General features: G+C 33.9%; 1 protein-coding gene and 1 long non-coding RNA gene across 5 annotated transcripts in view; one reads left to right on the top strand and one right to left on the bottom strand.

Moving 5' to 3' along the window:
- Positions 1–23,129, bottom strand: part of LOC126754039 (dual specificity protein kinase splA) — a 588,793-nt gene that overhangs the window by 13,343 nt on the left and 552,321 nt on the right. For 3 of the 4 annotated variants that reach the window (XM_050465896.1, XM_050465897.1, XM_050465894.1), the window contains exons 2-3: positions 2,750–3,804; positions 614–1,798 (exon numbers count right to left, since the gene is read on the bottom strand). In XM_050465896.1, the coding sequence (XP_050321853.1) occupies positions 614–1,798; positions 2,750–3,764 (2,200 nt within the window). In that variant the 5' untranslated portion in view covers positions 3,765–3,804. The remainder of the gene's footprint in view (positions 1–613; positions 1,799–2,749; positions 3,805–23,129) is intronic. The other variant, XM_050465895.1, reaches the window with a different exon arrangement.
- The window catches only part of LOC126754054 (uncharacterized), a 155,289-nt gene that overhangs the window by 67,268 nt on the left and 64,892 nt on the right, over positions 1–23,129 (top strand). The gene's annotated exons all lie outside the window — the stretch shown is intronic.

Below are 23,129 nucleotides of genomic sequence, written 5' to 3'. Positions count from 1 at the left end.
TTTTGGCAAAGAATACGTGTACCAAGTTTCGTTATGATATCTTAATTTTTATTCAAGTTACAAAGACGGACGGACAGATAATCGCTCGGACTTCAATTCTTCTCGTCATCCTGATTATACATACATATGTACATAACTTTACTGTTATATATCTATCTCGACATATTTCCATGAATGCCGTTACCTTCACCATGGAGAACATGAGAAATAACTATCCAAATAACGAAATAACAGATTGCTTTCATTCAAAATATTATAATGAAAATCTACGATCATAAAGGAGACATCCCGATAGAATTGTAATTAATAGACTCAAAACTGCAGAACAGCTCAGCTGCTTTGCTTTAAAAAATACTTGTATTCGTAAGTTGCAAACCAGATTTTGATATTTTTAATAGCAACGAATAAATATTTACTATAGTCAAATTGAAGTTTAAGCGGTACGTATGCATGAAAAATACAACAAAAGCAAAATAAATTTAATCTGCAACATCAACAAGCAATATCAAAACGTATCGAAAAAAGGTAGCATAATTAAAACAAAGCTAAAATAAAATAATGAAACAAACGAACGAACGCAATAAAACCAACTCAAATGAAATACAGAACTTACACCAATTGCTACAGAAGCAATTACTATAAGGTGAGTGCAAATTGCAGGATGGATCTATTATTGGATCCCCCACTGGTATTGAATTACTTGGCATACAACCCTTCGTACAACTTCCTGAAATGCAATTTGGATGAAACGGATTGAAACATTCAGGTGGAACTGGCATTGGAGCCGGTTGCATTTGTGTTTGTTGTATAAATGGATTTGAATATGCAGACAAATTTGGCTGACAGTAAGATCGATTATATAACGTACTGTACGATGGTGTTGGTTCCAGACATGCTTCAGCATTGGTCTCACATCCATTTTGTGGTCGATTCTGAGCTGTATTGATAATGGTTTGTTGCGGTAATGCGGCATAACTGAGACCAGCGATAGTTGCGTCCACTTGGGGTGGTTGCCGATTCATGGGAGACGTACAGTTATCTGGAGAGCAGGACGTGGCGAAGCCTGTCGGGCCATAAAACTGTGGTTGGGCGCAAAATATGGGTGGGCATTGTTGTGGCTCAGCATTGAGGGATTTTGGCGCGGCCGCAACATCTGGTGCTGTAGCTGTACTGCCTAGCATATTTGGGTTATTTGAGGGCCAAAAGGGTGGGTTATTTGCAAACTGACACCAATCCATTTGCGGCATATTGTTAGCGCAGAAATTGCTCTGATCTTGATTCGGCTGTTGACTGAGAGCTTGTTGATTACACATATTAGGTGATGGAGGCACACAATTGTTCGGTGCACAATAACCACAATAATCAGCTTGTTGTACCGGGCATTGGTCCGGTGGACAGGACTGTGAGTTTATCAGTTGAGATGTCAGTTCACTGACAGCATTTTGCATTGTTGAACCAAGCGCTTGTGTTGGTGGCGTTTCGACACTGTTAACAATTTTAGCCGGTTTAATGGGCGTATCACTGACATTTTGCTCAACTGCTGTGTTCGATTGAAGATTGCCATTGTTGTCACTCTCCGCTGCATCAGAATGTGTTGTGGCTTGTCTGATGTCGGCATACAAATTTTTATCTAAAACATACTCAGCTGCTGCACCAGACTGTGGTCTAGATCCAATATCGGTGGGAACTTTCGAACTTTCCGCACTTGACACAGAATTTTGTTTACTGTCTTTGGTGTCTTTTTGCTGGCCACCGGCGCAACGTTTTATCACAGTTTTTCTTATAAAACTATAATTGGCTGTATGAAAAACAATTATAAGATGTATCATAAAAAGGCAAAATACAGTGACAGGATTCCGATTTGTGTGTTTCTGGGAAGAAAAGGACTAAGCTTCCAATTTACATATACATATTTCGTATGTTTAGAAAAGAAGCCGCGGACACTTTAAATAAGTATAATGAATGGTTAGTAATAGCACAGCAAATTGACAAAATGCAAATTTGTTTTTAGTAAAAACTCGTTTTTCGGAATTATTCAAACTTTTTTGTTCTAACTGAGGCTCAATTTAACAACTTGAATGAACTCCAAAGAGTTCGGCGCTAAATATTATTTTAGAATTCTAACGAACTCCTTAAGATTTCAAAAAGTGTGAATTCCATACCTCCATTACTTATATACTCTACACTAGATATACGTAATGTAGCGAAACACATACTACATATGTCATACATATATGTATATAATAATTGAGTACTGTCAATTTTTGAAGAACCAACCAAAAGGAAACTAATTTCACATTATTTCATATTCTTACGAAAGAAATATAAATATAAAATAAATAAATATTAAATATAAATGTTAAAAACCTAAAATAAGATTATAGTCTCCAACCAAAATTATAATAATGACTAAGAGATATTAGTTTGAACCTATAGGGTTATTAAATGCTAGTTAGGTATATGATTTGAAAGTTATATTTAAAGAATAGCTCCTAATGAAATTACATTTAACAGGCCTATTCATTTGGTAAGCTGAACTATTAATGTTAAAGCTACCGCAAAAAAATAGATGCAGGCGAATGCAGAGACAAGAATTCGAAGCTTTACCAGATTTCAAATACGGTTACCGCTGCATTGAAAATTTATATATGTATGTATGTATATACAAACACAAGCAAACTTTGAAATCAAATATGGTGGAGTATATTATACTTTAAAGCAATACATATACATATACATATGTACTTACCAGCCGCATTGAAAATGGGCGCATGTTCGAAGTCGGCAAAATTCTCGGATGTGCCATTGTCGATTGTATCGCTGTGAGAGCTGTTGCCATTCGTCTGACCATGACCATTTAATAGTTGGTATTGTTGTTGCTGCTTCTTCAAAGGTTGTATTCTAGCATAACCGTTACTCGATATCGCATTGCCACCTCCATTCAATATTGGAGGCGAACTTATTTTGTTACGGGCCGCTGTCGTTGTGGCATCGAAAATATTCGCCGAACCAAAATCGGCAACAAAGTCCGCGTCCGCCCCGAAACCGTTCACACTTGTCGAACTGCTACTGTCCGACATTCGGCTGGATGTCATATGCAAGACATTGAGCTCATTATTTTTGTTGCCGCCATTGTTATTTATATTATTGTTTTTCGGCATAAACGCATCTTGCAAATGGCTATAGCCGTTTTGTTGATGTTGTTGAGGCCGACTTATGGCGGACGTTGACTTGCCCGAGCTATTTGGTGCGGACACCGTTGTCGTAGTGACGGATTTATGCAAACCATTCATGGTGGTACGCTGTGTACTGGGCGGCGTGAGATGGAAGCTTCGCTCTCCATTTTTGTATTGGTTTTTAGTATTGTGCCCAATGTTACCAAATCCATTGCTCACATGCACAAAATCTATTTGCCCATCACCGTTACTCTTGTAAGTGCTACTGCCGTTTGATGTTGTTGTAGCTGAGGAGTTACCTGTAGCTATTGTCGCCCTTACTCCTGATGTTGTCGCCACTTCCACTCCTGCCCCTGCCGCCGGTGCTGTCACCGAACCGCTTTTAAGTGAAACGGCATTCGTCAAAGATTTAAGTGGACTAGCTGGCTCCAAATAGTAACGTTTTCGCTCATATTTGTCAATCATCAATTCCCGCTGATCTTGATGCACGGCTCGCTTGGGATCCCAAAGACCCAGCCAAGTTTTAGCGCACTCATCATTTCCATGACTTTTCAGAAAATCGACATCGTCTTGTGTGAATGTAGCCATAGAAATTGATTTCACTCGATGTGGTGGGGTGAGACCGCGACTGTGAACGACAAAGAGAAAAGGCATGTTAATAACTAGTTTAAGTTGACGTAATATGGATTAATTTTGAAGAAATATATATTAAAGTACGGAAAATTTTCAATATTAGTCAATTTAAAACAGAAGCCAAAAGGAAATTCCAAGAAATTTGATTTGAAAGGAGTTGATAGATAAGAGTTTAAACTTAATTCAAATGCGATATTCTAAAGTATATTTGAAATACGAACATTAATAAATTTGTATCGATTCATGAAGGAAATATCATTGCAATATCTGATATTAAAGTTTTTCGATGCGGTCGAATTTGTTTTATAAGAAATTATCAATTTTAAAAAAGACTAACTCGTTTTTAAAATATATAATGTATGTATAATTATATTAGTTTTGGGCTGAATCCATTATATGGATTTTTAATTGATGACTTTGTTAATATTATTTAAAAAAAAATTTCGACAAGGATGCACCACCCTTTGGATCCAATTGTCGAAAATAACGAGAAAATAATGGATATCGTCGGGCTCAATCTTAAATGACAGCAGATTACTTTGGAGCTAAATATTCGTTTGGATACATTTCAATAAGACTGGATGCCGAAAGAAGTTCGACGGATGGCTTCCACGTGTTAAGGCAAAAGAACCTCATGTTATGCAAAAATCCAATCCTATTCTGAAGCAGATGGTTATTTGTAACGAAAAATAAGTCACTTACGACAACATCAAGCGCAAACGGCGCGAAGGGTTTGGTGGGATTGGCAGGGGATTCATTAAATGCTACCCTACAACCAAAGTCTTATTTCGGCAGAAACAGGCAACATTGGACCATTGAAAGAAATTGTATTTGATTAAGATTCCGCCCGGCGATACACGTCATCCTACCATGGCATTTCTTCTCATTTGGTATGTGCGTCTTCACAGATGGATCTTCCAGAAATTTTGAGTTCTTCCTAGTTGTTGAATTTTATTATAAGAATCTTGTAATATTTTAACAATGCGATGAAAAGTGGTAATTTTAGATGTTGGCCACATTAATTAGACGTCGTACACCATTTTGGAAATAGTACGTGAGAAAGGATTTTAAATGAGGGGTTTTTTAGTATGTTAAAATATCTTTTTTTCCGATTGAATTGTTTAGCCATGTGGCGTTGACTTGGACAATTATCTATGTCAAATAGGCTCTTCGATATTTCCCTCAAGGCAAACTTATATACTCTGTTCAAGGTATAAAAAACATATATTGCATCCAATGAATGTTTGGATAAAATGTCTGGATTTATTTAAAATTATTCAGGGTAAAAATCTGCGATATTACAGGAAAGTCCATTACACTTTGTTAAATGCGTATTGCACATCAACTAGCCTGTACATATGTACATACATAAGTATATGTACACAAAGAGTAGTGAAATGACTTCTTATTTATTTTATTTAGCTTATCCGGTATAATTCAGACACAAGAGAACAGGCATTTAAAAAGCTCTATAGCTAAGTATATTTCCGCAGTTAAATTAGTCATGGCAACGTTTAAAAGTAAATTCGACATCAAAATAACGTTTTACTGCAAGCAATTTGGTAGATAAGAATGTTTCAATTCACTGTGCTTCGACTTCATAAACCAACATAGTTTTATGGCTAATGGGCATAGCACACACATACATATATGTATGTGTATGTGTATAATTTGAGCATGAGTTGTTAACTGCAGGAAGTCGCTACACCATATGGATAGCCACTCAGCATGCCGTTCCAGTAACGGTGCTGACGACAAAGGCACACACATATGCACACATATAAACAAAAATACTTTACAACCGCCTACAAAAATGTATTTTTATTTGAAAATTTAACGCCTGTTGCACACAAAACCCAGCTGGCACAAATGTTGAGATACTAATCGTAAGAATATGTAGGTATTATATACTCGTATAGTATTATGTTAGTAGGTACAAGTAAGAAGTGCGGTAGACATTATTCCCAACAGACAACGGCGGCAACTGCATAACGGCCGACAGAACGGCAATCAGCTGGAAAGGTCGTTGTTAGTCGGGTTGTCTGGTCGACTGGAAATAATTACCCACCGTCGTTGGATATACATATGTACAGGCCAACATACCTACATATGCATATGCTATATGTATACGTACTTAAGTCTGTATGCTTTATGCACATATTTAAGTTCTGCAGAGGTACGTTGCGGTCGTTTACTTGTCAACAAAATATACTAACGCTCCGAACACATTGAGAGCGACACGACATGGCAGCATGACAGTGAACTGTGAATGACGTCGTGAGTCCTTCTGCATGAACATATGTAAGAAGGCAGCGACATAACAATGGCCGGCATGTACACAAGGCAACACGGCTGTCCAATTTGCATGTACACAATTTCGTTGTGGCCATACTAATACCTTTCACTTCAATGAAATTTTAATATTTTGTTCAAAGTGAAATTTTTTTGTGCAGAAAATAAATAAATAGGTAAATTTATTTGTTTTAAATTATCAATTGTTGTTACAAATGCTTGCTGTTATGCTTTTACTTGTAAAATAACGTCAGATTTGTTAGAGCTTTGATTAATTTTACATATTACATATTAGTGGCATCACTCCTCTCTACTGTCAACTCTACTGTCGTCGGAAAATATAAAATTTTATTTTCAAGTTAGCGAGAGCGATAACTGGCGGCCTGCAGTCGTGTAGTCGTGCAGCTGTCTAAATAACTGTGTTCATAAGAATGTGTGTATTTTAATACTTGACAGATATCGCTTGCAGTCTGTCGCGCTCTTCATATGTGTTCAGCACTTAAGGCAGTAGCTTTAAGTAGCAGGCAATTAGAGGAGACACATATCGATATTATTACATATGTATATTTGTATGTATTTTGTGCAATATTGTCGATACTTTAGGACAATAACCCACAAAACAAGCAATCCACGCTGTTGTTTGTTGTTTTTTGAACTCATATGTTCAGTCATATGCGAGAATGAGCAGACTGCAGTCAAATATTGCATCGGTCTAAATAAGGTTTCGAAACTCTTATCTACAAATGTATGTACATATGTCTGTGCAAAGTAAAAATTTTATAACAGTATGACCATATATGTATGTATATTTGGTGGGAATAGGAATGGTTACTGCAAGACATACCGACCGATCTCACTCAAGATCTTTTTATATCCTTTTATGCCAAGTCTAAGAAATGCACCAGTGCAGGGTATTATACCTTTGGGGCAGCCGAAGTTAATGCTTTACCTGACATTTCAATTAACAGGTGGGCACAATCATTTTTGAGTTTGCAAAAAATTAACAAGCAGTCGTCAGTTCAAACCTGTTAAATATGCAAAGTTCTAGACCGAACTAACGCCATTATTTATATTAATACAGTTTATTTACTAAGTATTCCCATATATAAGTATATATGTATACATATACATATATACATATGTTTAGATTTGGCCACCCGAAACTTATCCCATCCAAAGGTATGGAACCCACATGCCTAAATATTATTGTAGAAGCAGAAAGAGTCTTATGCGTTTTTAAGCTGGTGAAGTTAAACCCCATGTCTTTGTTTCGATATACTTATCTACCAATGATAGATTTTTTGAGGAAGTTTCTCGTACAACGGCGTGGGACCAAACCATCTGATAAAAGAAACCATGGATGTGGGTATATTGAAAAAAGTTATGCTGCCATATGCGGAATGGAATATGCCATTAAAGTGGTTGTTTCAATTAGATATCGACCCGAAACATACAATTAAATCTGCAAAGGAATGGTTTCGAGCCAATTAAGCTGAGGTTATAACGTTGCCTGCTCAGTCGCCTGACTTTAATCCCATAGAAAATTTATGAGCAGATATTAAAAAAGGTGTTGCTGACCGTAGACCATCAAGTACAAGAAAATTATGGAGCACAGTCCACGAGGCATGGTAGCAAATCCCGCTGAAAACTAGTCGTGATCTGATCGATTCCATGCCCCGCAGATGTGCTGCGGTAATAAAAAATGGCGGTTACTCGACTACTGCACTCCTATTATTTTGAACACAACTAATTCATACACCCCATTCAAAGCCTATTTATTACATAATTTTGGTGTGTTGCGCATTGAAATTATCAATAGAGGGGAGTTGTCTCTCGGGATAGCCAATATTGAACGCGGTTTTCGATAAATTTCATATAAGTTTATATGATTATTCACAAAATTATTTACACTTTTGCTGCAATTTTTTTTTATAATTGGGTAAGACGACAATAACGGCATAACTAAATGAGATTATGTGGATCCCTTCGATGATAACTAGGAAATTAGTGATAAAAAGTCATTTCGGATTAAAAACTAATGTAGTATTCGCCTTTAAGTGCAACTGGGAGTTTCACAAATAGAAATAGTTAATAAAGTAATATTTCTAAAAGTAAAATTTGTATATTAAGGAAATTAATCTTATAAAAACATACACATTAATTCGAACATAAGCATATACAGGTATACAGTTAGGCATATCATAGAAAGGTGTGTGATTGGATAACTTCAATGTAAATATTTTCCCCGTATGAGTTGATCTTGACACAGTTCACTTAAATGCACATAAATAAACAAAAGTAGCTATGTGTACTAATATACATATGTATGTATAGTATTTATCCAAATGCTGGTACAAGCGCACGTGTTTGCATGCTATTTTGCGCTTAAGATAACGCATTAACCAACTCATGCAAGTGTGCGAGAAGTAATCTTCACATCTGAGATACTTTTTTTTATAAACATGCCTTGCATTACACAAAAGATTCACTTGGACTACTCATTGTAGTGCAAAGAAAATAGTTTCTCAACGCCGGCAAAGTCATTAACGGCGAAACAAAAGCGAGAGGTACCAACTATTGCTGAAGCGCAGACGACGAGGACGAGAAGTAGGGAGGCGGGCCAAGGAAATGCGCAAGATGAAAAGACAGAACAGAAATGTGCATATTGGATTGTGTTGTAAGAAAAGAATGGCCGCCCGTCTCACTGGCAATTTTTCGCATTGACTTACAAACACACACCCTACTGCGTAAATTTTTCGTTTTTGTTCCGTATATGTACACAAATAGGGTACCAGTTACGCATTAGAAATGTGTGCTAGTGGCCAATGTCATAATGACTGCATATTTACCATGCACTATTTCATGCCGCACGTTAGAAATAACAAGGTCTTTATGGTGCTATGGTAATTTTATGTGGTGATTTCTATTGCACTTCTATAAATATGTATATAGTATGTACATACATACATATACACATGGATATGTGCATTGGTATCTCGTATCCAAAATACAATATATACATATGTATGTATGTATGTACGCTTAATTACTTTCGGGTTTGATCCATATGCATACATACATAAGTATATGCTTATATGTATATCTTAGATCTTGGCACAATATCTTAAAATATCGGATGGACCATTTTCTTGTTCTCGCATTATGCCCTAATATTTTTTCGGAATTTGGATGATATGGACGAATTCGCGTTTTTTTTTTTTGAAGATGTCAGATCAAAACATTTTTTCATCGAATACAATTTCAACTAATTTGATGATTCAGAAAACTTTATGAGTTAGAGAAAAAACCCTTCCCATAGCATGAAAATTACCCAAGATAATATTTTTATATCTTGAACAAGGAAGCTGCTCATTTGTCGGAAACGCCGATTTCGGACCATATACATAGCTGCGATACAAACTGAACGATCAGAATCAAGCTTTTGTATAAAAAAAGGTGTCTTCACAAAATTTGGTATGTATTATTATCCAAAACAACGGTATAATGTCCGAAGAAATTATTCAGAGTGGACCACTATAGAATATAGCTTCCATACAAACTGAACGATCGGAATTATGTTTTTGTATGGAAAACTTTTTTATTTGACGAGATATCTTCAAGAATTGTTGCCTAAAGCAGCACTGCAATGTTCGAAGAAATCGCTCAGATCCGATTAATATAGATATAGATATGTAGCTACCAATACAAACGATTGCTGACCGATCAAATCGAGTTCTTGTATGGAAACTCCTTTATATGTGAAGGGTTTTATAGCCCGGTGCAGCCGAAGTTAACATTTTTTAGTGTTTAATAATAAGTACATATATGTAAATATGGCAGATATGAAAATGAAATACCACCAGATGGTCGGTCTACTTTAAAAGCTTAGTCCAATTTAATGGCTCATAGCGTTGTTGAACTTCAAAGATATCGAGAGAATGGTAAAATATTAAAATCTTCCAGAAAACAATTGTGTGTTTTGGTATCCCTATAAAGTCATTTGGGGGATTCTCTTGCTCTTGCAAGATTGGCGATTGCAAAAATCCTATACCGAAATATACAAGGGCACGAGAGCACCAATTGCAGAATCTAGTGATATATTAACGGCTGATTAGGTCAATTTATTGTAAATGACTACTGTGCATGGCTATTGTGAATTGGCGCACCTTCTGAATTCATTCTTAACAAAACAAACTGTAACAAATCTTTATAATTTAAATAGAAATTATAAAATCTATTTATAATTTACCTTCCTCAACAATTTAACGTCAAAATATGTATTTAAGGGGGTATTCTTGTCTAGGATAATGAAAAAAACGATTTTTTTTTTCATATCTTGAAAGTTTAGACTTTCAAAAATATGACCTTGGAAGGATTTTTCAAAATTCGACTTATTTTCGAAGATATAGCCGATTTTGTGACGTGACGTTCGTGTTCACTAGAATTGTCTCCTAAACTTTAAACGCGCTTTTCTCAAAACTGACTTTTTCGGAACGATACCCACGATTTCTCATGTTCTACTGGACCGATTTACTTGAAATTTTTATGGAGTCTTCTTTATTGGCTTGTCTATGGTTGGAACTAGTCCCATACCCAAATTTTTATTTTTATTATTTAAAAAAAAATCGAAATAGTCAGAAAAAGTGATCCAAAAAAACTTTTTTTCAGGCAGTCACCATTTTGTGAAAACAATTTTTTCCCACTTTTCCGTAGTTCCGGCCATTGCGACATTATTCTAGATTAATAATCCTTTTTTTTGGTTTCAGATAACTAGGATGGTTGAAATCATGGGTATGGTCACGTGGAAATTTTTAGAGACCCCCCACTTCGTCAGCTCATAATTTTTGAAATTTTTTACTTCTTTTAGTTTTTAATTTTTTTCTGTACTCTTCAAAAATTAACAAATAACTAATAAAAAAATGGATAGTAAAAATATTAATTGCCTTTTTTACGACACTTTAAAAATTACCCGAAATTCATGCTTCTAGACCAGAATACACACAGGGCTGCTATTATTTTTTAAGTGTCATTGCACGTAAATAGACATGGGTTTTGGTCTGATATATTTTACAGCCATTGCAAATAACTTTCTGCGTGTGTTTGTTGTTGACATTTTTCTAGAACCACTTTCGACTTTGACAAATAACTCACCTTAGGTGGTTCTTAGTTGTGCTAAAGCAATGTGCTAAAATGTTTGAGAATTTTTTTTTTATATAAATTTAGGTTTCTCAGACGAATTGGTAAGGCAATATAAAATATTGAAGTATAAAAGCCATTTTAAATACTAAGAAAATATATAAAACTCCTAACACACCGAATTCACCCAAGCGTCCTTGTTCCAAAAAAAACTGCTGGCCTTATTGACTGAAATTGTAGCAAGAAATTAATATATTTTTGGCAGTGTGAAAACTTTAAAGTTTAAGCCTTGAAGTGCTCGTTTTGCACTTCCGTTTTGCGGTGTGTTTACAGGTTTTTCAATACTCAACTGTACCACTTCGGTTTGTTGCTTATGCTGCTGAATTAGTAATTCATAGAAGAAATGCTGCACTTTGCGACGAAAACGATTTTCAACAAAACAGAAACTGCACCAACAAATAATACATACACATACATACATATATGCATCGGTATATGCCGGTGTACGTAAATGCACTTACACGTGTCACTGGAGATCGAGACGACCTTGAGCTGGGCATTTTGCAACGCTTAAGTTTATTTTTATGCTCTACTGCAGTGCACTTGCATATACATAAGCGTGTACATATAAATGTAAACTTATATTATATTACATAAAGACATACACAAATTTACCCCACTTAAAAATCTATTGCGCTTTCGAATATAAGAGTGCATAAGGCTGTGGAGTGTTAAGTCGAAACAACTGATTGCAATGTTTTCCATATTTGAAAAAGTGTACTTATGCATATGCAGCAAAGTGGTTTTTTTACCTACATAAGTTTGCATGTGTGTATTTGTAATCAGCATAAGCTAAGAAGTAGGCTATAGGATTGCAATTACACATTTGTATGTATGTATTTGGATTGAAAATGGAAACAATATCGAAAGAGATTTTAGATTCAAATGATAATTATCGGTGTGAAACAATGATCGAATGTACCCAGATCTCTTTCTCAAAAGAATTTAAAGATAATCGATAATACATATGTACATACATAAATACTCACAATAACTCAGTACACAAAAATAGACAAGATGTTGTCTTTTGATATTTATCCTATTCTCGCGAGTTTCTGAAACTCAAATAATTGTTTCACTTTTCTGAAGCGAATAAATATTCAAATTTCCGTTGCAAATTAAATTATTTGTCAAATAAAAAAATTGTAATAAAATAAACTCACATTTAAAAAAAATCCGTAATGCTTCAACAGCGATGAGGACTGACTGGCTGATGTGTGAACGCTATTGCCACGCCCCTGGTAGGGATAGAGGGGAGGTTGAGGGCTTTCCTGAAAGTCCCAGGGGTGAACTAACTCGCAATTTTGATCCCCCCGGCCCCATACCCTCCCAACTGTAGTGAAACAAAAGGGGGGACATGGTGAAAACCCATTTTTTTATTGAAGGGGCTATCGACAACAAAATTTTAAATTACCTAACCGGTGCAATTTCACAAAAAATGTAAAATTTTGAGAAAAATTACATTTTTCTTAACCTTTAAAACGCTCTAGCGGCTAAAGTATTTGACCTAGATAAACATACAAACCAATTTGGACATGTAACGAACCTGAAAGTGATAGAAACATCAAAGTTCATATATTTTCATACAAAATATGTGGGCACCATTGGTGCACTAAGGTGTAATATTATAATATCCTTTTTTCGTCCTTTTCGAGACGATATTCTTGAATTTTTTTCTGAATTCTATAGACAATAAAATTCTAGGAAGCTACCTGGAAGCGCAAGTCGTTTGCTACACTGTAAATATATTTAAATAACATTTAAAAACAAAATATGCCTGGCCAGACCCGAGGGTCTCGATGAGGGTTAATAATAGCAGTATTGAAGATGACCGTTGTTGAATAACACAGCTGCGCATCTCCTAGGCATGGAGTCCACCAAACGCTTGCATTTCTGGAGAGGAATGGCCTTCCACGCCTTCTTCACAGCACTCCATACTTCCATCGTATTTGACGAATTCTTTTTCTCTACAGCTTTTTTGACCTTTCTTGCTGATAGGCCCATTTCAACGGCATTTTCCATTCAGCGTGTGGGAGCATAGTCGATTCCATTATTTCAACGTACAATGCGGCATCCATGTTCTCTTTAATCCAAAATAACGGACCTGTACCATAGTAAGAGAAGCACCAACATAAATTGATTTTGGCATATCCATGTTTTACCGTTCGTGAAACATATTTAGGATCAAATGAAGCGCTTACTGGCCTTCGTACATACTGTCGGCGTGCTCGGACCACAATATGTTGCGCCATTTTCGACTGACCAATGCAGGTGCTCTTCAAGCCACTGCTATTATTCACAAACCACTGCTATTATTTCGAACACAGTTGAAAGTTGTGTTATAAATATTTTAATATTTATAATAAAGGTTATAATAACTAAAAAACGATATGTATACTTTTTTAACGGCTTCTACATATTGTTAATTTTGGGAGTGAGAAAAGCGATTTTAGACCAAGGATTTGAGTTTACTCTACATATTTTTTAAAATTTAGTTACTTACTTCTAATTTATCGATAAAGCGCAAATATCGTAATATATTTATAAACATAGTATTGTCAAGTATTCTGTTGTGCTGTTTTGCTATAATTTGTGTGTTCTTTATTTATATAGCATATAATTTATTTAGCATAAAGGTGTGAAAATATATTAAACATATTTTTTCACAATAATTGAATTTGCTAGATCTAGAATGACACTTTTTATAAGAAAAAGTAATATATATGAACAACTGAGTATTATTTCTTAAAAGTGTTAAAGGTAAACATTTTTAAAGAAATACATGGTCTTTCAATGTGGACATGCTGGCACTGACACAAACAAGCTGTGTATTGAAAGAAATTATCAACTCCTGTCTACGCGGTCTATCCTGTGTAACTTCCTATTTCAAAATTTCATATGCAACTTTCAAAACCTATTGTCATAACCGAATCTCAAAAGCTCGATCGCATATGTATTTATGTATATTGATCGGCTCATACTGACTTTAGCAGTCACAAGAACACGATCTTTGTCAACAAATAATTTCAGCTTGCTAGAGATTCATAGTTTCGAATCATTAAATGTGTGTATAACACCTTAAGAGATCTATTGAAACTTTCTGTCATATTATGCATTGTTTATGGGTTAGTGATAAAAATTACGACGATTGTTTATTTGTAATGAGAGTCGATTTTTTGCATTACCACCTCTTGAAACGCAATACAGTTATTTACTAACGTTTTTAGTTTTATACTTGGGGAAAGCTCAACTGTCAATCTAGCACCAATTAATTTATCGGGACTAAACTTTGCACGATTAGTGCACCTAAGGTAGGCTACCTTATGGCTAAAATTTGTCAAAACCGGCGTACAACTGTTAAAGCTCCATATACCGAATATTTGAATCCTAGCGAATATTTTATCGATCGGTGATGGGAAGTGAGGTACTTTAATGAAACTCAGTATTTTATTATTAGTATGTGGAATGTTATTAGATAAAATCGATTCTGTACGTCAGCCCATCTCTTTCTCTGCCCCCAATATAGCATATATGATTTCCGAATTTCCCGAATGACCTGACTTTTAACCGGTCAAAATGTGTGCTATTGTAATGAAATTAAATGGATCTGTTTTCTTAAAAACTATGTGATTTACCACTGAATAGAAATGGAATTATTTTAGACCTTGGTCTAAGCCTTATATCCCTAATATAAAGAATTTCGGTCCTTTGGTTGACGTTTTCCATATCAATTCAATATATTAAATTCAACCGATAACTCATATATTTCTTATTTGAAAAGGATTTTGATATAATTTGAGACGTAAAATATAGCAATAAGCTAAGTTAATTCTTTCATTAAATTTTTTAACTTACAGTTTTGTCGAAACCTACAAATATTTCGCCGACTTTGATACTTACAAGTTGCAATGGTATAAAATGTTCGGTTACACCCGACCATAGGCCTTCCTTAATATAATTTGGCACCGCCTAATTACCATCAGTTTCAATAGGCGACGCAAAAATACTTTCATCCGCCAATTGTAACACCCGTTATATACACGAATATCAAGTATATTTTTGTAATGAATATGAGTAGTTTAGCTGTATACAATTTAGTATGATTGTAGCTGAGGCTGTCTAACAAATATTATTCAAGTAATTTGCACTTTCCCTGTTGCGGTATATAGCAGAAATGGCATCAAATTTTGCACAGGCAACATGTTAATTACCGGTCAACGGACAACTATTGACGTCAAAATCTCAATGATAAACTCATAAATTCAAATATACAAATATACAAGCAGGTACATACATATGAATACAAGAAAATTGTATAAATGACCCATATATACATACATACATATACATATCACACAACGATATCATGCACAATCAACATGCTCATACAAGTATGTATGTATGCTTTAGCATATGAATAAACGCAGTGAAATTATACACGAAGTTCAAGGATGGAAAAGAATTTTTATTATTTAATTTATAGACGTATATATACGTTTATATGTATGTATATGTATATAAATTCATGATATAAATACCGTATGGTTAATAATATTACTCTACATACAGATATCTGAAAGTCGGCATTTTTTGTTTGGAATTTTGAGAAAAGGTATTAATCAACATATTCTATAAGACATTATATTTGCATATTTTTGTTTATAAACATTCAGATAGGTATATATTTACCAATGAGAAAAAATATAGTATATTATTCAATCAAATTGAATTATTTAAATAACTTTTCCAGAAACTACTTCGTACTAACTTCTATAATATAGATTATTCCGTTTGGTCAAATGAAATTTAAACAAGACATTTTTAGGTTAATTAAGTTATCTGCTTTTGATTAATATATACATAGATATTTTTTGCGAATACCACCGCCACAGAAATAACAATATACCTTAGTTGGCAATGCATTGTGCAATTATGAGCGGTTGGTGCCAAAGTGAAATATCGAAACAATGTACTATACATAAATCCAGTTCAGAATACAGAAGCTTTAAAATGTTGTCCAACGATTTACGTCGCTGCGTGAGCGAACATTAATCTGACTCCTAAAACTTTACAAAAATAGATGATTAATTGAGGAGCAAACCCACGTTAATTAAACGAATAGATATTTGAGGTGAATTGGCGAAACTAAACTATACTTCCATAAATAAAAAAGAATGAAGAATGTTCAGAATATTTGCTGATTGTTGGAAAATGTATTTTCTGAAATTTATTTATTTTAACCCTACAAAAACCGAGATTTAGATTTTGTTTATTTTACAGTTCGTTCTTTTGGCGCTTGCTTAAAAGAACATGTAGATACTTTTATGAAATATTATATATATATACAATTTTACTCGAAATGTGACTGGGAGTGGGAAGTGAATCTAACACCGGTGCCAATATACAAGTATCTACAATTAAAACTAACTAACATTTTAACTTTTCGTAGCTCAATTGAAAAGGAAAGTCGTAGCGAGTGCAATCAGCAAAACATACTACATATGTACATATTAAGCATTTATTCATATATTGTGCATATAATAAATATTAAATTTCACACAGGATACACGTACATACATACATATATAAATTGCCTGAAGCCTTTGTAGAGGTACTTTCCAGTTGACATTGCAGCACGTACAAGTACTCAAAAACTTGATGGCAGCTGGGCCTTCCAATTGTATATGTGTATATGTACATACTATACATACATGTATTTGATACACCCCTGCCAGGAAACTTGTAGTCGGAAGTAAAATTGCCAACATACATACATACATACATCACTTTACTCACGCTTAAGTTTTAATTTCGTTCAATGTCATGTTGGAATTAAAGCGATACCCAATCAAAAAAAAAAAAATAATAAATTAAAGTACGTTTTTTCTTGAATTTCATAACCTTTTAAAGCATTATATCATTATTTATTTTATGAATTATTATAATTTACAAAAAAATAAGCTTTTCTTAGATTTCAGACTTTTGAGCAGTTGTGTTATCAACGATGTTAGCTAACTTCGTATCGTTCTTGGTGAGTAGCGAATAGAACAACCACAATCATAAGATCGGCATATAAATGATACAAAATATCTACATATGTACCTGTTTATATTGAATTGAATATCTGAGTTAGTATTCTTACGAGGTCACAATATAATACAATAATATTGTCACAAGTATAATACCTTTTCTTATAATAGCATATGTTGCAATTTATTTTCTAACTAAAGACACTTTATACATTTCGGTTCCTTCATCATTACAGTACATACGAAATCAATAGATGTTCGTAAAATTAGTTTAATTCGCTGCAGGGACACTGGTCGCTTCGGTGGTGGTGCAAGGCGAAAGCTGCATCATTTTTAAGCGTCATATAGGCAACACGTCACAAGCAGGTTTACAACACTGTCAACTATTTGGCTTTTGGCCAAGCAAAGAGCCATACAATAACAACAAATAGCACTTGGCACCCAGTCACTTATACGTGTAATTTGCAGGATATGCTCTTCACAGACAATGGAATGAATATGCTTGCGAATACCAGTATGTACTCATACATATGTACGAACATAAGCATAGACATTTTCGAGTGGGCCTTCGTGTGGCGCTTAAGCGGTAATGCACACTAGTTAAATACTTGAATTTTGTTACTTGAACTTGTTTTATTGGCAGGTCAAATATGCAAAAGAAAAGTATTGTATTGTAAGAGAAATAAAATGGTATTAACCTTGCTCACATTTTGTAAATGTTAACTAACATGCCCATTCATTTGCAGCTGGTTAAAGCTTAAATTAAATAATTCACTGTTTTAAAATTTTTTGAAATATATGATATTTAATGTTAGAAACAGTTCCCATATTTGTCTTAAGCTATGGATGGAAACCTTAAAAAACAATTAAATTTCTTATTTTTTTAAATCAATTGGATGAAAATATACAATTTTTTTGCCGAATTAAAAAAAATCACTCCAGTTCGAGCATTTCGAGAAAAACTGATTTTCAATCAAATTATTTCAGATTATTATATTATTTAAAATAAAATTTAAATTAAATAAATGAATAACAGATAATGTTAAATATTAAAGTGCTTTAACAGCTTTCCTTGAAACTATTAATTTTCGCTTTACTCCTTTAGACCGGGCGCAGGCTACTTTTTATGTTAATAGCCAGAATAGTTTTTATATAAAAATTATATTTCAAATGATAAGCATGTGTTCAATATTCATATAAGAATCATTTGAATATTTGTTTTACTTCAAAAATAAAACAAAATAACATCACTTAGTTACTGTAATAGTTTTTGTTTAAATGTGTATGTACAGTGATTATACTGAAAGCTGTTACTGAACAAGAAGATGAGATGAGGCACAAATATTCCTGAAGCTTTGCACAGAACAAATCACACAAATATTTACACGGCAACGATCATTTTTGTATTTTCGTACGTATACCACTGTCTGGGTTTTAGCCATTTATTTTACCACACATTCGATGAATGATGAACAAAACATTACCATATGATTAGACATACAGTTAATCAATAAAGTTTACATACACCTAGTTATAATAAACTACGACACGTTTATTTGGTGTAAAATGAATAAATTTTATGTTTTTTTCTATCCATTTTAAAAGATGTATGTACATATATTTAACATTGAATATAGCATACATTTTTTTGTTTACACATATAAAAACAAGAAAAAACGTTAACTTCGGCTGTACCGAAGCTAATATACCCTTCACAAGTGCATTTCTTTTATTAACTATGTGTTTAAGTAAATCTAAAGACGTAACCGGCCAGTGGTTTTCATCCAAAGGAAAACATTTTACTAGTTCCTTTTAGCCAGGTTGTTAGCTAGAAACATTAAGGTTATTTAATAAAAAAAAGGGTTTTTTAGACGCTTTGTATGGCCTTGTTATCCGACCTGCAAAATTTCTTCAACTATTGTAGCGTTGCCTTAGGGAATAAGCCACGACGAATTTGCAGAATTTATCTCGTTAACTGAAAAAGTTTCCAATGTGGTTTGTATGGAAGCTATCTGCTATAGTAATCCAAAGTGAACAATTTTTTCGGAGGTTACATTATTTCTATGAACAACAATAACTCATACCAAATTTCGTAAAGATATATCGTCAAATGAGAAAGTTTCCCATGCAAGCATTTGATTTCGATCATTCAGTTCGTATGGAAGCTATATGTTATAGTGGTCCGATATCGGCAGTCCCGACAAATGAGCAGCTTCTTGAAGAGAAAATGACGTTTACTAACTGATACTAGTTAACTGAGGGACTAGTTAGTATATATACAGACAGACGGACGGACAGACGGAAATGGCTAAATCGACTCAGCTCAACATACTGATCATTCAAATATATACTTAATAGGGTCTCCGACGCTTCTTTCTGGGTGTTACAAACTTCGTGGCAAACTTAATATACCCTGTTCAAGGTATTCAAATTAATGCTAAAGTTTAAAATGTGCCTAATTCATATCAAAAATGTTTACATACATGTTTACATGATTTTATATAAATCAAAGTTTTAGTTGTTTTTATAAATTTTTTGGCATTAATTGTGTTGCAATTATTGTCCTCAGACGTCGACGCATGCTCCCCACTTGAGATCTAGTATTATTGCCGGATATTTTCACCGATGAGTCAGTTTTAGGCATTTTTTTTCATGAAATGCGATGTTTTCGAATAAGTTCTAGATAAGTGGAATAGGATTAATGTCTGGCGATGGCGGGGCATATGGAGTTATTTGCAATTCCATAACAAACCTTCACGTACAAGATACGATGTGTATTTTGGGTCGGTATCCTGTTGGAAATTGATTTTGCTGCTATTAACAGCCGATTTAAGATTTAAGCACATTTAAATTTTAAATGATATCGTAGACAACAAGGAGCGAGCGGAACCGAGGGTTAAGGCTGCTAACTCTATAAACATAAGAAGAGTTTTATTAAGAAAGGTTTATATACGAGAAATATTAAGAAATATTTAATCCTAAATGGCCAAAAGCCCAAATATGACAAATGCTGTTGTAACATTTATTGACAATAAACATACTTATGTACGAATGTACATACAAAATCTTGTGATTAAAGAGACCGAAAAATTATGCCATTAGAGCGGTGGCTCGCGCGTGCAATTGTTGCCGCTACTTAAATCGTTACAAGGGTAAACTTTCTAATCATACTATGCCATTTAATATTGCTTATGTATAACATTAATGTGATCCAAATGTTTATTACAATTGCATATAGTGGTTTGACATTATATTATATTATACTTTAAACGTTTTTAAAATAAATACAATGAGAGGATGTAATATTGAAACATTTATGTAAGACAAATTTAAACGAAAGACAAATATTTTTATAGTTTGATAATTTTATTTCTAAGTTACTTTTATTCAATCAATTCTACATACATACATATGTATGTATGTATATATTTCCATTTGTGAATACAATAGTATATTATATAATAAAGTACACGAGCAAAAAAATACAAATTACGAATTGATTTAGAAGTACAATAAAATAATAAATCATTCATCTAAAGAGAAAGTGTTGTTGAAATGTCATGTCATACTAAAATTTGACAGTCGACTAGAACGGGCAACAAGAAAAAGGAGACACATTAGGCTTTTTTTAAACAATGAACATTTGCAGCCGATAGACAAAATGACGAAAAAATTAAATTATAGAAAAATATATGATAATAGAAGCAAAAAAAGGTTATTGTATCGTTTTTTGCTCAAAAATCGACTCTCACACTGGAATAAAGCTACCAAGCTATAAGAAACAACAACGAAGTGAATAACTGTATCTTTCAATATTTATAGGGATAGCTAATATAATTTTGACAAAATAACAAAATGTACCACCCTAACATTGTGGCATACATCTGTATGTATGTATATACATAAGGCCATTAACCAGCAACATCAAAATGAGTACATATTTAATCATTAATTGCTTGTGCTTGTTGTTGTTGAATTGACACTTGCAACTGATTGCGTAATAGTTACGATAAAATTACAACAATGCGTGATTTATAAAAAAAAGTTTTAAAATGTTACGCTACAAATGCTGACAGTGCGTTACATTGACATACAACAAGCAACAAACCGGTAGCAATTAACTGATGATTAACTGCTAAAAAAACGAGACTTGTAAAAAACGCACCGAAACAAAGGCAAAAAATTAATAACAAACCTTACCAAAATTATGATTTATATACATACAAGATAATTACCCAAAATACGCATAGTTACAAAAATACTTTGAAATTATACATATAAAAACAAAAAAACACGTTAACTTCGGATGCACCGAAGCTGATACACCTTTCACAGGTGCATGTTTTTAGTTACAATGTGTTCAGTTTGTACGGAAGCTATATGCTATAGTTATCCGATCTGAACAATTCTTTCAGAGATTATATTATTACCTTAAGCAGTAATCTGTGTCAAATTTCGTGAAGATACCACGTAAAATGCGTAAGTTTTCCATACAAGCCCTTCCGACCGTTCGGTTTGTATGGCAGCTATATGCTATAGTGAACTGATCTGAACAATTTCTTCGGAGATTACATTGTTGCCTTAGAAAATAAAATATATATCAAATTTCGTGAATATATCTCGTCAAATGTGAAATTTTTCCATAAAAGAACTTGATTCCGATCGTTCGGTTTGTATGGCAGCTATATGCTAGAGTGGTCCGATAGCGGCAGTTCCGACAAATCAGCAGCTTCTTGAAGAGAAAATGAAGTTTACAAAATTTCAAAGCGATATCTTAAAAACTGAGGGCCTAGTTAGTATATATACAGACAGACGGACGGACAGACGGACATGGCTTAATAAACTCAGCTCAACATACTGATCATTTATATATGTATGTATATACTTTATAGGGACTCCGACGCTTCCTTCTGGGTGTTACAAACTTCGTGTACCCTGTACACCCTGTTCAGGGTATAACAACGGAAGCAATGCGATAAAATCAAACAAATTCGCGCTGACAATTGTGAATCCGCAGTGAATTATCAGGGAAAAGCTACTATTTTCTGTTCTCTTGCAGATAAGAGTCATTCAATGAGAACTTCTCTATGTAACGAAAACTTTGCTTGCCTCAGTTAAATTTTCCCTTCAAGCTCATGATGAACTTCTTGGCATCACAATTCCCAACTGTTGTCACTTTATGAAGACGAAGCTTCTTTTTTGTTTTGTTTTATATGTAGCTTTTTGAAAAAAAAAGAGCAGCGCGCGAAGGTAACAAGCAGAGAAATACCAGATCGAAGACAGCTTTGTTTCTACTTCAATCGAAAAATTGCACTTCAATAAGACCTGATTTGTTTAGTAACCCTTTTTGACAGGTCACGCATGAGTCGTGTCAAGTTCTCATGTGATTTTTGTTTTTGATGAAATTCGATGTTTTCGAATACGGGTTTTCAATAAGTTCCAGATATGTTGATAATACTAATTTGGTGATTTCGGTGCATTTGGAGTTATTTTCAATTGTATAACAATCCTTCACGAACAGATACGATGTGTATTTTGGGTCATTATCTTGTTTGAAATTGAGTTTACTGCCAATTAAATCACACTTCGATGTAAATTATTTTGTTAAAACAAACCTTGCAAATTTTTAAAGTACAATCTTTCTTCCTCTGAACAATGTTTTGCTTGCCCCATTTATCTATGTACATATGTATGTAAGTACATAATTGATACACATATTCATTCCACAAATCTAATTAAACTAATGTAACTTTTGAGTACGCTTTTCGAATTCAATATTTTTCGTTTTTAGAACAATTTTGCG

This window comes from Bactrocera neohumeralis, chromosome 3 (genome assembly GCF_024586455.1).
Source record: "Bactrocera neohumeralis isolate Rockhampton chromosome 3, APGP_CSIRO_Bneo_wtdbg2-racon-allhic-juicebox.fasta_v2, whole genome shotgun sequence".
In the NCBI taxonomy this organism is placed as follows: Eukaryota; Metazoa; Arthropoda; class Insecta; order Diptera; family Tephritidae; genus Bactrocera; species Bactrocera neohumeralis.
Note: the sequence above shows the minus strand (reverse complement) of the source record. Positions and strands in the feature narration are given on the sequence as shown.